The following is a 17,606-nucleotide window of genomic DNA, read 5'->3' on the forward strand; positions in this document are numbered from 1 at the left end:
AAATGATGAAAGCACTAATAGGGCAAAGTCATGATTCTTCAACTAGCTCTTCTCCTTTCTTAAACACACAAATTATCCAGAAGCAATTTTAATGTTGGTGAACATGTGTTATAAACGTACAACTTAAAAGTAGCAGCAGTCAGACATGTACTTTGATTTGAGAGAAAAGCTCAGCTTGCTGGCATAATCTCCCTTGCAGCTGCCACTACAGCATCGCTCTGCAGGTCCTGTTGTGCACTGCGCAACTTTGCAAAGTCATGCTTGGCTGCTCTGAACTAGGTACTAGTTGGAGCAATGCACCGGCATGTGGCACCTTGAAGAAACCTCACACTTGGCCTGGGAGGTGACTCACATACCCCTGGCTTTGAAACATTCCATATCAACTATCTCCTAGGCAAAAAATGATTAAGTATCAACATGAAAGGTCTAAGGCCAAAGAGGTAAAGCTGAGAGAGAATGCAGGAAAATCTGGGCCTGGAATAGTGGAATCTAGAACACTACTGATAAGTTAAGCCAGAAGCTTTCCAGTTAAAGTCCCTTTAGGTGAAGTATTAGTCACTTTAGGGAAATGAATTTTTTAACAATTAAAGAATTTTACTTCACATGTTAAATCATGCAGACTGCTAGTAAGCTAAAGTTTGGAATTATGTGAAGGTGGGTGGCAGTAAATGTTGGCCTGCTTGATATTAAGTTTTGAAGAGGACAGTCCATGGTTAATTATCTGAATGATAAATTTCATCCTACTGAACCTTGTACCTTTTTTCTCTCATCTTTAGATCACCAGATATCCTTTGGAAATGACAGCAAAGTCCTGATGGTATTATCCTTTGACTGAAAATGTATTATCCTATAATTTTGGAGGAGGGAAAGCTTTAGTGATTTCTAAAAGTTGGCTAAAACAGTTATGAAATGAAAACTTTTTAAATTTTAAGCAACTATTACCACTTTTTCATATAATATTGCCTTTTAATAAAACTTACTTTTATTTCCAGCTCTAAAAATTGACAAATGAATATCATGGAAAAAACAAAGTACAATGGTACTTTGAAAATTACATTAAAGTGACTACCTCTGCTCTTTGGTAAGCAAAGGTCTGGAGAAGTAAGCAAAGTATGTGATAACTAAATGCACCTTCTAACCCTCCACCACAGGAACATGGAAGGGGAGGACCCTAAAGTAAGTTAGAACAGAGAGGTAACTTAGGCAGTGTCTGGTCAAACCTCTTCATTTGCAGATGAGGAAGCTGAAGCATAAAGAGGTCAAATATCATATAGTGCATTACTGATAACAAACAGGATTAGGATACTGTCCTCTGCTCAGCTGGAAATTTGAGTATAACTTCCAACTCACCCAAATTTAATTACTAATAACTTACTAGTGACTGGAAGCTTCACAATGACATAAAACAGTCAACACAAATTTTATACAGTGTATGTATTATATGTGGTGAAAAATTCTGGAAAACCCCAGGAAATGTAGGGACAGGCAATTTATTAGAAAAACAAATTGTTCATGTGGAGACCACCACCTCACACAGTATTCTCAGCAGATATAATACCTGTACTCACTGGAATGGCAGTTGTGAGATGCAATAGCACAGAACGCACCACAGTTAACTTTGTACAGTTGTGAATTAAAACTGCACTTTTACAACTGCTTTCATCTCTCTCAACTGCAAATGGTGCCAGGTAGGTGTGTATTTGTGTGTTTGACCTCTGCTAAAACTTAACTTTTTATAATAGATTTGTATATATTTTAAGGTGGTAAATAATAGACTATTGTCTTACATTTATTTCATGTGTTCATGACACAACTTTTTCTTAATTTTTTTTCAATATTCCAAGGCTACAGAGTTTGTCTGATAGTTTTTTCAAACTGTCATAAATCTCCCAAAATAAATTCCACATGAAGTAGACCTGTGCAGTTTGAACATGTGTTGTTTCAGGGTCAATTACATGTCCATACTTGACTATTTGCTTTATTGACTGACCAACAGGAGAGAAGGGACAAATATCTCCTCCCTTGTGAAAAGCTCAAGACAATGAAAGGCTGGTAGAAGATAAAAGATGGGGTTTAAGACGAGTGTGAAAGACCAGTCTTGAGTTAACCACCATGCCTGTTGCAGGTTCCCAATCATCTGGAATAGTTTCCCCTTCTCCTTTTCCTCTTCTTCCTCCTTTTACCAACTCCATTTCCTCATCCTCTTCCTCCGCTTTCTCCTCTTTTTTTTTTTTTTAAATATAGAGAACTCTTCTCCCCAAAACAAAGAGGTGTACAATTTTTGGTTTAAATAATAGAATTAAGAATGGGGATACAGCTCATATAGAATGTAAGCACAAGGCCCTGGGTTTGATCTCCAATATTGCAAAAGACAAATTAAAATAATAAGAATAGCACATGAAGTGTATGGACTTCTGAAGGTAGGGAAAAGCTAACTATGTATGTTTCTGTTAATGAGGATCCAAGCATTATTTTTTTTAAGTGTTAAGCACTGCTCAACTTTTTTTTCCCCCTCACAAATGAAAATGAAAGTTGAAGAGAGCTGATATCTCTTCTAGTAGCTGGAGTTACTTAGGGATAATTGCATTTAAATAATAAAAATGTTGCTATACCTCTTTCTTCTGTTCAGAAAACCAGCTGGTATCTTTGTTTGAACCTTGTGGCAATATATGAAGATCCACCAGTACAGCAAAATTCCCACACTGAAAGACATTAATGGCAAAGTCAATGTCTGTGCAGCTCATGCCCAACAATGAAAGAGAATCTCACAAATTCCTATGTGGTTGCTCATTATGAAATGGTAACCAAGTAAACTAATGAACAGAAATCTTAATATGGGACGGGGCTATAGGTCATAACCTATTATTTTTTCTTCAGTTTAAAATTTATAGTGGAAATGCTACAAAGAACTACAAGATTGATCAGGACAGATATGACAAAATACCTATCTTTGGACCACACCCTGAAAGGGGATGCCCAGTTTTAGTTGGCAGACTATCAAACATTGAGGAAGTTAAATAGATTAGTACTAGGTAGGCTTCAGGAAAGAATGATTCTGTGCAAGGCCGGGGAATTCTTCCTTCTACTAGGAAAGAAGAGACATAAAGGATTGGCTGGGACAGACATCTTAGGATAGAAACAGAAAAGTGGAAGAAAGAAAAGGAAGGAAAGAAAGTAGGTAGTTGATGTCAATTATCAAAATTAAAGACTGTTTCATTAAAACATGCTATAAACTATGTAAGCCTGGCCTCTAATTCCACTGACTAGTACTATATAGCACTTTTGGGAAAAAAAAATTCTCTATCTACACTGTTCATCAGCACAGCCAGTAGCTATATGTGGCTAGTGGGCACTCACAATGTGGCTGTTAGGACTGAAAAGCTGAATTTCAACTTAATTAAAATCACCGCAGGTGGCTACTGCTTTGTCCTGGATGGCACACCTATAGGTCCCATGAAAAGTTGGAGCCTTTTAAGTCCTTGCCCCTTGTGAGTAATTTCTGAGAGTCACAAGGTAATTGTGAACAAATTAATCTGAAAAGGAATAGACAACCAAGGCCGTAGGCTGGGCATGCCTAAGATACCCAGAGGTTTGGTTTACAAACCACAGGGCAAAGTCATTTTTGCACTTTTCTGGCTAAACAGCTTCCTCCCCTTAATTCTGTACTATAATTCCATGGAATTAGGATCTAAAAAGCACTAAATATTGAAAGAAAAACTGTTAAATTGGACACTGTCAAATTAAAAGCCTGTGCTCTTAAAAAAAATTAGTGAAAATGAGTATGTAAGCCTCAGACTAGAAAAAAATGTATTGATATATATATATATATATATATATATATATCTGAATATCTGACATAAAAACTGGTATCCAAAACATGTAAAGAAGTCCTACACATTAATATTAAAAAAATGAGTATCTCAAGCCTGAAAAGATACTTCATAAATAAGATAAATGAATGGTTATAAGTACCTGAAAAAAGAATTGAACAGCATTAATTACCCAGCAAAGGTAAATTAAAACCACCAAGAGAGACACCTATAGCACTCATCAGAATGACTAAAGTTAAAAATACTGGCACAAAACCAAATGTTGGGAAGGACATAGAGCAACCCAAACTCTTATACATTGCTAGTGGAAACATAAATTGTTCAGCCAGTTTGGCAGATTGTTTGCAGTTTCCTGTAGCTAAACTTATATTTATTAACTGACTAAATCAACAATTCCACCCCAGGTATTTATCCAAGGGACAAGAAGCTTATGTGCATACAAAGATACAAAGGCAAATGGTCATGGAGGTTTTAACACATGATAACTAGAACTAAAGACAGCCTAAAAGGCTATCAACAAAATAAACACTTTGTTATTGACACAATGGAATGCTGCTCACCAAACTATTGATACCTTCAACATGGATTCATCTTTAAAATACTGCAGTAAGCAAAATAATACATATTGTGTGATTACATTTATATAAAATTCTACACAGCAAAACCAATGTAAGATCAAAGCCATGGGAACGGTGACTGTTCAGAGAGGAACTGGCTTAGAAATGGCACAAAGGAACTTTGGTGATGAGAATATTCTTTGTCTTGATAGCCCATCTTAGGTGTACACTTAAAATCAGTTCCTTTCACTATATTTAATTTATATTTTTAACAAATTTTTAAACACGGTGTAAAGTGCATTTGTATTTGTTGGCAGTTATTTAAAATATAGGTATTGTGTTGCTGAAAATGGGGTATTTGGTCTCTTAAGATACTGAACTGTACTGTGGCCCACTGAACTGCACAGTTTAGTGTCTTGCAACCTCTGTTTTATTTTAATGAAAGAGAACTGAATAGAATATTAGAATGCAATAAAAAATATCGATTTGTCATATGGTAAGGTTGAGGATTATTTTATGAAACCTAAGTATTTGTGTATGGAGTTATGATGGAAAGCCTATTTCTTAATTTGGTCAAAAATATTTGAAAATCATACTCAAGTGCACAGTTAAAATTTCTCCTCAACCATTGATTACAGACAGATTTAACCTTTAAGGAGTATGCTGCCACCAGGTGGAGGTCACAAGCCACAACTACATGATCTTAGCCAGGGGACATTAACTTTTTATGTGCCATGGACCTCTTTAGACAACTGTGAAGTAGATGAAACTTGCTCAGAATGTTTTTTAAATGCAGGAAACATAATACATAGGGTTAAAAAGAAAACCAATTACACTTACAGTTACCAAAATTTATAACACAAATTTGTGATACAGTAATGTATATACATGTTGTAGGACCTGGGTCTCCTCAGACGGTATTGGATTTAGTGGCTACTCTAAACTTGAAAGTAGTAAAGAGCATAAATGTTACATTGAGATTTCTACAACAAGTATAATATGAAAAGAGCTGTAATTTCTAATGATGATAAATGTTGTTAATACCATTGTGTTTTCCATTCCACATTCATAATAAGAGGAAACCTATATTTACTAGAACTTGGTCAAAATAAAGATAACTTTTTAACCCATTTGCATTCACTGAAACTCTGAATTCTATCATGGGCCCACTGAGGTTCTAGCGATTATGGAATAAAAGATAAAAATCCCTCCAGAGCAATAAGATGTGCCTCACACACATTTTATTAGGGTTTCACATAGCTGATCTTGTCTGTACCTGTACCTGATTCTTGTTTAAATCGAGGTCTCTGCTCCTTCTTCATGCACAAAAACAATTCTTAAAGTTGGAAGAAAAAAAAGTGAGGCTTGGAAAACAGAGTTGTACTGACAGCATCATAGTTACCTTCTAAAAAGAATTAAACAGTACAGTCTGATTTGGTATTTTCTCACTGCTTCATGACTTTGATCACAAATAACCTGGTGTAATTTGATTATAAATGGACTAATGCAAATGTTGGTCTCTCTTTTTTTGGGGGGAAGGGGGATACCAGGGTTTGAACTCAGGAGCACTGGATCACTGAGCCACATCACCAGCCTCCCCCACTTTTTGTATTTTATTTAGAGACAGGGTCTCACTGAGTTGCTTAGTGCTTTGCTAAATTGCTGAGCGCTGGCTTTGAACTCATGATCCTCCTGCTTAAGCCTCCCAAGCCACTGGGATTACAGGTGTGCGCCACTGTCTCCAGCCCCATTTTGTATTTTATTTAGAGACAGGGTTTCACAGAGCTGCTTAACATTTCATTGTTGCTGAGGCTGGCTTTGAACTTGCAATCCTCCTGTCTCAGCCTACTGAGCCACTGAGATTACAGGCATACACCACCGAGCCCAGCTTGCCCTCTCTAAAGATCTCTACTCCCAAAGCTTTGCTTCTTATCTCCCATGAGTCAATAGAAGTAGAGGGGGGAAAACTGTTACCACAGCCCAGCTTCTCCTCCTCCTTAATTAGAAAGAGAGCATTTCTACTCTCAGAAGATAAACTCTCCAGCTCTTTTCTGAGAGAAGCAACACAGTTAACCAGGCCAGAGTGGGTCATTTACACAGGCCAAGTTAACTCTCTGACAGCCCAAAGGCTACTAGTAACAGCTCTGTGTTCCATGCACTTATGCACATAGTTAACACATAGTTCCATGCACTAAGCAACCACAGGCCAGGATCTGGCCTAGCTTCTGCTCCCACTTCACCTGGGGGTTTCAGCCATAGCCTTGGAGACACCCTTAATTCCCCTCTCCCTAGACCTCCAGAATTGGCCACCACATCTTGTCTGTCGATTTTATCTTTAAAGCATTCTCAAACCTATTTCTCCTCTCTCTCTCCACTGTTCACATCATCTCCTACTTTGAAAATTAGAGCCACATCTAGTGGTGTCCTAGATGAATCTTCCAGGTCAGCATCAGGGCAATCTGTCATACACAAGTCTGATCCTCAGTGAAAGCCACTATTACTGCAGCTCAGAGCATAGGTCAAGCTCCCACCTCCCCACTAACTCCCACTACTCTTCAACAGACATCTGAATTTTTCACCCTCTGCTTAGAATATGCCTTCATGTCCCCATGCTTGGTAGACTCCTTCTATATATTATAAAAGTCTAGATATTCTCAAAGTAGAAGTATGGCTAGCTCCATGAAGCTTTTCTGAATAATTTTTCTCTATCTCCTTTGAACTGACACCTTCTTCAGGTGCTTATGAATATCTGCATTAAATGACTAGTCCATGAAGTGGCCTCCCTTGCAAGACTGTAAGCTACAGTGGGGATGCCATCCACATGTCTGTATTCCTAGTGAATAACACAGTAGCAGCTCACAGAACATACTTCTATTTAAAAGAAAGAACAAATGAACAAATGGCAGAATAAGTTAGCTCTGAGTTTCAGGCTAATCATCCACCTCCCTATCTGCAAAGTGAGGACTCCAAAGCCCTTTCTGGGAACAAGCCCAACCTAATCAGCACAGGGCACTGAAGCATTGTAGCAACTTCCTCTCTCCTTATTCTGGAGTGGCAACTATGTCATCACCAATGACAACCAGTCATTTATCAAATTTTGAAAAATTGGAATACAAGGATCCTGGGATTATCTCACTGTAAATTTACTTCCAACCAAGCATGCTGGTTATTTTTCCTATCTCCTTCCTAGGAATGTCAGTGCTGCAATTTAACTTGCCCTATTTCCAAGTCTTCTAAATTTACATCATGCATAACACAAAGGTGAAAATGTTAATGTACCTCACATGCAATAGTGGTTTTAGAGCATGTTGGAGGCTGAGAGATATGGAAGGGATCCCCACATTCTCTATTAACTCATTCATTAAACACATGCTGAGTTTATAGGGGCGGCAGGCCCTGAAAGAGGAGGAGCAGCAACAGGCCACTGTAGCTAAAGACCATGGCACACACCCAAAAACCAGAGGTAGCTGAGACAGACGACCCTGCCTGAGAGAGGCCAGGGAAGAAGAGATGATATCTCAGTGAAGTCCTAAGGGACAGGGAAAGCTGTAGAGACAGAAAAACTGCACCACTCAGGGAAAGAGGTCTAACTGGCTTGGTATGTACTGGGAATGGTAAAGAGTCCCATACTGCAGAAATATAGGACAATGTCAGCAAATGAGGCTAACAGGGCAGGAAGCCTAGGTGACAGGTGTGCATGAGAGCTCTCTCAGACAGTGGAAAATCACCAGAGCCAGACAGATAAGTTCAAAGCCACTACAAGAACCCAAACAAGAGAAAATAGAAGGTGATCCTGAGAGGAAGAGGAAGGGACAGAGTAAAAGAACAGAAACGAGAGGATGTGGTTGGGTATGAAGGGAAGGAAGAACAAGGGTGAGACTCTCAAGATACATGAGCAGTTTTGACTACACCTGTGGGGCCAGCTGCAGGTGGTCTGTACATATGGGTCTCCTGCTGATATGCAACACAAATTAACATGGGAATTTTACCCAAAGGACTCAAAGTCAGCATACTAAGGAACATGGCCACATCTGTGTCTATAGCAGCTCAATAGCTAAGCTATGAAACTAAGGTGCCCTTCAACAGATGAATGGATAAAGAAAATGTGGTATATATACACAATGGAATATTACCTGACCTTAAAGAAGAATGAAATTACGGCATTTGCCAGTAAATAGATGGAACTGGAGACTGTCATGTTAAGTGAAATAAGCCAATGCCAAAAAAACCAAAGGTCAAATGTTATCTCTGATATGTGGACGCTAACACATTATAAGGGCAGGTGGGTGGGGAGGAGTTCATTGGATTAGACAAAGAGGAATAAAGGGGGGCAATGGGAGTACGAAAGACATTAGAATGAATTGGACATAACTTTCCTATGTTCATATATGAATATATGACCAGTGAAACTCCACATCATGTTCAAATACAAGAATGGGATCCTAATTAGAGTAAGTTATACTCCACATATGTATAATATGTCAAACTACATTCTAACTGTCATATATATCTAAAAAGAACAAATAAATTTTAAAAAAGGCATTTTATACCATGTGACATTAAGGTTTGAAGGTAGCTTCAAGAAACAAGGCAAAGATTAAAAATGGGAAATGTAAGTGAGAAAAACAAGAATAAATATGTACAATGAAGTCAATGTCAAATCTGTACAAAGACTAAGTCTTTGCAGAAGTTGACATTGAGTTTCCTAGTAGCCAAAGGTAAAAAACTGAAAGATCAATCAGAGTTTGTAAGATGAGAAGGAATTGGTGTGAGGCAGCTTAATTCTTGATACTAAATCCAAAAAGATGTTTCTCCTGAAGCTTTTTCATAAAATACGTGGCCATATCCTTTCTGGAGTATTAATTTTATTAAAAGGTTGAATATCGGATATTATCACATTAAAGCAAACTATGTACATCTTAGAGCATGAAATTTTTTAAAAAATGTGACTTTTAAGGAAAAAAACCCCTCAGTTTTCTAGTACCACTTACAGAAGAGCTATGTTCCAGGCCTTATGCTAAGGCAGAGACAGGTGGGCTGGGGAGCTCTCAATTTAGTGTTCAATTTAATTCTTAGTACTGGCCTGTTAGGGAGAAAAACTAGTAACCTCATTCTATAGATAGGAAAGTAGAATTGAAAAGGGTAACAACTAGTTAAGATTACACAGACGAATGACTGAATGACCAGGAGTGAAATCCAGACCTGAGGCACTCCAAAGTTTATTGCCATATAGCACTTGGAAGAAATTTTCCCGCTGAGGAAGCCCTCCCAGAACGCACTTACAGACCCCATGTAAATGTACATTTAAGGCTGTCTAGCTTGGAACCCACTTCCTTTTAATTTGGAACTGGACCCCTACACCCTCTGGGGTGAGCAATGGCAGACATGTCTGCTCTATGGAACCCCATTCCTTCACATATAGTGACTGAAACCAGCATTCTGAATGGGGTCACTGGGCTCCCTTCCATGGCAGCTTGATGTCACACTTCAATGGAGGCACCAAACCAAGAGCTCTGATACTTAACTGCCACTGGGGGGTATCGTACTGTAAAAAAAGTACGATGGCAACATCACCCTGATTCCGAAACCAGACAAAGACACATCAAAGAAGGAAAACTACAGACCAATATCTCTAATGAACCTTGACGCAAAAATCCTCAATAAAATTCTGGCGAATCGGATTCAAATACATATCAAAAAAATTATACATCATGATCAAGTAGGATTCATCCCTGGGATGCAAGGCTGGTTTAATATACGGAAATCAATAAATGTTATTCACCACATCAATAGACTTAAAAATAAGAACCATATGATCATCTCAATAGATGCAGAAAAAGCATTCGACAAAGTACAGCATCCCTTTATGTTCAAAACGCTAGAAAAATTAGGGATAACAGGATCATACCTCAACATTGTAAAAGCAATCTATGATAAGCCACAGGCCAGCATCATTCTGAATGGAGAAAAATTGAAGGCATTCCCTCTAAGATCTGGTACAAGACAGGGATGCCCTCTCTCACCACTTCTGTTCAACATAGTCCTCGAAACACTGGCCAGAGCAATTAGACAGTCAAAAGAAATTAAAGGCATAAAAATAGGAAAAGAAGAACTTAAATTATCACTATTTGCAGATGATATGATTCTATACCTAGCAGACCCAAAAGGGTCTACAAAGAAGCTATTAGAGCTAATAAATGAATTCAGCAAAGTGGCAGGATATAAGATCAACACGCATAAATCAAAGGCATTCCTGTATATCAGCGACAAATCCTCTGAAACGGAAATGAGGACAACTACTCCATTCACAATATCCCCCCAAAAAATAAAATACTTGGGAATCAACCTAACAAAAGAGGTGAAAGATTTATACAATGAAAATTACAGAACCCTAAAGAAAGACATAGAAGAAGACCTTAGAAGATGGAAAAACATACCCTGCTCATGGATAGGCAGAACTAACATCATCAAAATGGCGATATTACCAAAAGTTCTCTATAAGTTCAATGCAATGCCAATCAAAATCCCAACAGCATATCTTGTAGAAATAGATAAAAGAATCATGAAATTCATATGGAATAATAAAAGACCCAGAATAGCAAAAACAATACTAAGCAGGAAGTGTGAATCAGGCGGTATAGCGATACCAGACTTCAAACTATACTACAGAGCAATAGTAACAAAAACAGCATGGTACTGGTACCAAAACAGGCGGGTGGACCAATGGTACAGAATAGAGGACACAGTAACCAATCCACAAAACTACAACTATCTTATTTTTGATAAAGGGGCTAAAAGCATGCAATGGAGGAAGGATAGCATCTTCAACAAATGGTGCTGGGAAAACTGGAAATCCATTTGCACCAAAATGAATCTGAATCCCTATCTCTCGCCGTGCACAAAAGTTAACTCAAAATGGATCAAGGAGCTTGATATTAAATCAGAGACACGGCATCTGATAGAAGAAAAAGTTGGTTATGATCTACACGCTGTGGGATCGGGCTCCAAATTCCTCAATAGGACACCCATAGCGCTAGAGTTAACAAATAGAATCAACAAATGGGACTTACTCAAACTAAAAAGTTTTTTCTCAGCAAAAGAAACAATAAGAGAGATAAATAGGGAGCCTACATCCTGGGAACAAATCTTTACTCCACACACTTCAGATAGAGCCCTAATAACCAGAATATACAAAGAACTCAAAAAATTAGACAATAAGATAACAAATAACCCAATCAATAAATGGGCCAAGGACCTGAACAGACACTTCTCAGAGGAGGACATACAATCAATCAACAAGTACATGAAAAAATGCTCACCATCGCTAGCAGTCAGAGAAATGCAAATCAAAACTACCCTAAGATACCATCTCACTCCAGTAAGACTGGCAGCCATTAGGAAGTCAAACAACAATAAGTGCTGGAGAGGATGCGGGGAAAAGGGCACTCTTGTTCATTGCTGGTGGGACTGCAAATTGGTGCAGCCAATTTGGAAAGCAGTATGGAGATTTCTTGGAAAGCTGGGAATGGAACCACCATTTGACCCAGCTATTCCCCTTCTCGGTCTATTCCCTAAAGCCCTAACAAGAGCATGCTACAGGGACACTGCTACATCGATGTTCATAGCAGCTCAATTCACGATAGCAAGACTGTGGAACCAGCCTAGATGCCCTTCAATAGATGAATGGATAAAAAAAATGTGGCATTTATACACTATGGAGTATTACTCTGCATTAAAAAATGACAAAATTATAGAATTTGGAGGGAAATGGATGGCATTAGAGCAGATTATGCTAAGTGAAGCTAGTCAATCTTTAAAAAACAAATACCAAATGACTCCTTTGATATAAGGGGTGTAAACAAGGACAGGGTAGGGACGAAGAGCTTGAGAAGAATATTTACAGTAAACAGGGATGAGAGGTGGGAGGGAAAGGGAGTGAGAAGGGAAATTGCATGGAAATGGAAGGCGATCCTCAGGGTTATACAAAATGTCATATAAGAGGTAAGGAGGGGTAAGTCAAGAGAATACAAATGGAAGACATGATTTACAGTAGAAGGGGTAGAGAGAGAAAAGGGGAGGGGAGGGGAGGGGAGGGGAGGGGGGATAGTAGACAATAGGACAGACAGCAGAATACATCAGACACTAGAAAGGCAATATGTCAATCAATGGAAGGGTAACTGATGTGATACAGCAATTTGTATACGGGGTAAAAGCGGGAGTTCATAATCCACTTGAATCAAACCGTGTAATATGATGTATTAAGAACTATGTAATGTTATGAACGACCAATAAAAAAAAAAAAGAAAAAAAAATAAAATAAGCACATCAAAATTAAAAAAAAAAAAAAAAGTACGATGGAACAGTCAAGTCCCACTGCAGAGAGACTAGGGTGGGAGGGGTTATCAGGGGAAAGGAAAGATGGGCAGGGGAAAGGAAAAGTGCAGCAGAGGATGACAGCAATAAACCATGCTGAAGTTAGGGTAGAGTTGTTTGGGTCAGAAGAGAGGTCTCCTGACATTAAAACAAAAGTTAGTGAAAAGTCAGTGCAAATATGTTGTCAATTTAAACCCTTGGTCTGTTCCTTATGTAAAATACTGGTCCAAGAAACCTGAAATTGACATTCATGAAAATAAATCAGCATTCCTTTTGGTCGGCATGTACAATAATCTAACAGATGTTCAGGTCAGGAGATGGAAGAAAAGTCATTCTGATGGAATATATTATATCCTGAGTCTACATGTAAGAACTTACTAATGGTGAACAAGTTGACAATAACAATAATTAAGATTCATTGAGCATTAATTGTGTGCCAGATTATGTGCCAAGCTCTTTCTGAACATTATTGCATTTAATTTTCCTGACAACCCAGAGAGGCAGAAACTATTACCACTCAGTGTTCTGGAAACATGGAGAAACTTGAGTACTCTCTTTTAGAAGATCCCTGGTGATCATGGCTGGGTTTTGTTTGGTGTGGTGCCTTGCCAACCTGGCAGTACTTGTCAGGTCAGGTACAAGAAACACACCATAATCTTAGTAACAGAATTAGACACAGCCTGAATTTCAGATCACAGCACACAAGGAGGCTTGAAGAAAGCCGTCTGATGACAAATGGAGAATGGCTTGGCAGAGGAAATCCAAATACTGAATTTTCTATGATGGTGCCGCAGTTTAGGAGGGGTTATACCTCTCTCCTCAGGGTGTCAATTTCCCTATGTGTAAAACCAGTGGACCCAAGCAGACCGCCTTCAAGAATCCTTCCACTTTAAGATCCTGGGCTCGGGTTGTTTTGGTTTGCTGCCATGTACTTGGATTTTACTGCCCACCAAAGGTCTGTGCTCCTGTAAAGGACTCAACTAAGTCATATTGAGTCTGGCACCTGTCCTGTCAAAGGAAGGTGTACATCTTACAGCATGAAATCAGTCCACCATGGGTCATGCAAGCACAGCAGTAAAATCCACATTTCCTGCTATGTTGATCTCTATGGGTATGATTTTGTCTTGATAACCAGTGATGGAAAAAAGTCAGCCACATGGCTAACAATCATGGTATGAACCTTAGGAAATGGACACACTTAGTGGGGTTGACTAAGGCAAAAATCTTGTAAAACAACAATCTTCTTTTCCCGTAGGATTAAGCTCTTTGGTGCTGCAACAGCACTTTGTTCATGCTCCTGTTATGGAACTTATCACAGACTATAAACAGGTAACTACCTTTGTTCCACTCCTGCCAGGCAACCTGCAGGGAGGAGCTGCCTTTTGTTATCTTCAGTTTGTCCATACCTAGTACTAGGTCTGACACACAGAGGGTCATGGAGAGTATTTGTTAAATCAATGAAAATATCAGTGATTAAAATTACTTAAGTAGCTGCCTCGTTCTTTCTCTACGAGGGATTACCTCCCTCGCTCTTGCACCCTTTCCACAGAATAAGAAACCACAGAATCAAGTTCATGGTTTATAACTAAGGTTCCAGAAATGGTCAGTGATGCCCACTGCACTAAGCCAAGTGGTTATTTTTCCACCTTCCGATCAGTCAGGTGGAGCAAGATGTCAGGAAAAAACCGTGGTTGATGATGTAAACCCAGATTCATTAGAAGGAACTTCCTTCAGTTGCAAACGGATGACTAGTTCTTTGAACTCAAGTATCTCTGGATGAAAGGGATGTAGAGGAAGGTGTGACCTCTCTGAGGTCAAAGGAAATGGAAGGAGAGGGAGCTTCTCTCTCGTGCTTGGTGTCTGTGGTGGGACTTCTGACTTTAGGTCAGAGATCGGCAACTTTCCAGGAACTTATTTTTCACAACAGATTTATTACTATGGTTGGGGAAAGATTCTACAAAGATAAACAGCAAGTCGTAAAGAAAGAAAGCTGAGGCAAAGGCAGAACAAATGGGTTTGATGACAGTTTATAAAAAGAGGAAAACAGAGTTAAGAGCCCAATGTCCTTGGGTAAATTGTCTCTGATCTCCTGTGAAGAAGGTCTGGTTTTTGCCTAGGGTACTAACAGAGTGGCTCATAGTTTCCTCAGATGAAGTCTGGCAAGGGAAGCAACATGCTCCTGGGAATAAAGCAAAGGTCAACCTAAGTGGTGCCAATGAAGGGATGCTTAAATTTAACATCTGCCACTGGACCCTCTGGGTAGGATTCAAGGTTGAATCATAGACTCTAAAATCCATAACTATATGAACAATTTTGTTAGGAATAGACTCTGAGTAGCTTCCTCTGAAAGATAAGAACTAACCTTATTTTAAAAATACCCTCCCTAATGACTTCCAGTAAATTATTCTTTCAAATGTAATCTGCCGACGCCTTTCTTGAGTGGAATGGCCAATTGCATATATGGAAGATGTGTAGCAAGGAGGGGCACAATGGCGTTGGGGTAGGACAGATCCAACTTCAAACTCTAGTTCTGTGCTTGGGTGGCTCCAAGACTCTAGGTAAGTGACTCCAATGAACACTGGTGAAGATGACAAGGTGAAGATATGATTGCTCCTCTTATATATTTCTGCAATAGAGATATGAAATGGAAAAGAGTAACCAGCTAGAAATTATTATAGACTTGTTTGTAGGAACCTTGACTTGAGAGGCTCTGAAGTGGCTCAAAAGCAAATGCCATGCATATTTAGCAACTTAGAGGCTGGTCAGGAGCATCTTTAGGATTATGGTTTATGTAACCTGAAAATGGAATTTGGTAAATAGCAGGAGGCCCAGTCCCACAAATTTTATTGATAATTCTATCTGGTGTATGTACACATAAGCTTTAGAATGTAGTTTGAATTTAAACTCTCTAAAAATTCACATTAGAAGATATATTTTTATAACTGAAATAAATCCTGACAGAAAAGAGGAGCAGTTCAGCTTATAACCTCTGTGGAGGTCAATGAGGAGATAAAATCATACCTTGCTGACCATCTTAAAAACTCACCTCTAGCTCATGCCGAGGTTTCAGTACCAACCCTCAAACAATCAAACAACTTTCTTCTGAATTAGGATGATCGAGATGGTGATGGAAATCCAACAGGAAAAAAAGATTTACTTTCTGGATCAAGGGAAAGATTTAGGAAGAAATGGAAAGGCAAGGCCAGAAATGGTAAGAAAGGGGGCTGCAAACCCAAAAGGGAGATTTTATGACTGCATTTAAGTGGTTTAGTGAGTTCAGATCACTTGGCTCATGGGACTCCATGTCTGGGCACAGGGTGGATGGGCACCACAGCATGGCTCCACACTATGATGGGGAGGAGAAGCACAGGAGCTGCCCGGAGGACCCAGCTAGGGGCAATTGGCATTGTCCTTTTCAGAAAAGAAAAAAAGAGGCATTTTGCAACAATATATTTAATTGTTAGCAGATTATTAAAGGTAATCAGGAAGAAACCACCTCATTTTCTTCTTTGAAGGGTTCTTAAACTGCCATGACTGATAAAAAATGGTTGACAAGTCACATATAAACCTCACCCAGGAAATGGACCAACTTTCTCATGCTACCCTTTGGTCCATGCTCAACTCTGCTAACACAGCTTCTGTCAATGTTATCAATGACACGCATGTCATCAAACTCTGTGAACCAGCTCTTGATGAGGATAACCTCTGTGGAGGTCAATGAGGAGATATTTTACCTCTCAGCACCATCTGACAAAGTGGTTAGTCTACTTTCCTCTTCTCTTGATGTATGGGACATCAGAAGTCAGTATTCCTGGTTCTCTTCTCTCCTCACAAGCCACTCTTTCCCAGTCTCCTTTGTTGGTTTGTCCCTATCACACCAACCTATAAATCTTGAAGAACCCAAAGCCCACTCCTTGAACCTCCTAGCAGCTATCCACATTTTCTTAAGTCTCAAGGTTTCAGACACTGGGTAGTTCACACGATGATGGTGTCATGTTTTTCACTATATGCCTGGCCTCCCTCAACTCCAGATACGTATATTCCATTGCTGGCTTTGCATCTCTACTTGAATGTCAAATAGGCATTTCTAACTAAACAAGTTCAAACCAAACTATTGCTGTTTTACTTTCAAACCTGCTCACATCAGGTTTAGCTGAGCTGGCTTAGCAAATGGCAACTCTACTCTTCCATTTGTTCAGTCAAAAACCTTGGAGTCGGTGCCCTTCAGTGGATGAATGGATTAAAAAGTGGCATATATACACAATGGAATTTTACTCAGCAATAAAAGAGAATAAAATCATGGCAATGCAGGTAAATGGATGGAGTTGGAGAAGAAGTGAAGTTAGCCAATCCCAAAAAAACAAATGCCGAATGTTTTCTCTGATATAAGGAGGCTGACTCATAGTGGGGTAGAGAGGAGGAGCATGGGAGGAATAGATGAATTCTAGATAGGGAAGAGGGGTGGGAGGGAAAAGGAGGGGGCAGGGGATTAACAAGGATGGTGGAATGTGATAGACATCATTATCCAAAGTAGGAAGACACGAACTGGGTGTCAACATACTTTATATACAGAGATATGAAAATTTGTGGCATTTATGTGTAATAAGAATTGTAATGGGGCTGGGGATGTGGCTCAAGCGGTAGTGCGCTTGCCTGGCATGTGTGTGGCCCAAGTTCGATCCTCAGCACCACATACCAACAAAGATGTTGTGTCCGCCAAATACTAAAAAATAAATATTAAAATTCTCTCTCTCTTTCTCTCTCCCTCTCTCTCACTGTCTCTTAAAAAAAAAAGAATTGTAATGCAAAAAGAAAAAACAAAGTACAAGTATAAAGACATGAATTG

General features: G+C 39.1%; 1 protein-coding gene across 1 annotated transcript in view; it reads right to left on the reverse strand.

Annotated features, from left to right (window-relative positions):
• The window catches only part of Slx4ip (SLX4 interacting protein), a 191,935-nt gene that overhangs the window by 61,819 nt on the left and 112,510 nt on the right, over window positions 1-17,606 (reverse strand). Inside the window, exon 3 of the mRNA XM_026385833.2 lies at window positions 2,613-2,702. Within this exon, the coding sequence (XP_026241618.1) occupies window positions 2,613-2,702 (90 nt within the window). The remainder of the gene's footprint in view (window positions 1-2,612; window positions 2,703-17,606) is intronic.

This window comes from Urocitellus parryii, chromosome 6, assembly GCF_045843805.1.
Source record: "Urocitellus parryii isolate mUroPar1 chromosome 6, mUroPar1.hap1, whole genome shotgun sequence".
Lineage (NCBI taxonomy): Eukaryota > Metazoa > Chordata > Mammalia > Rodentia > Sciuridae > Urocitellus > Urocitellus parryii.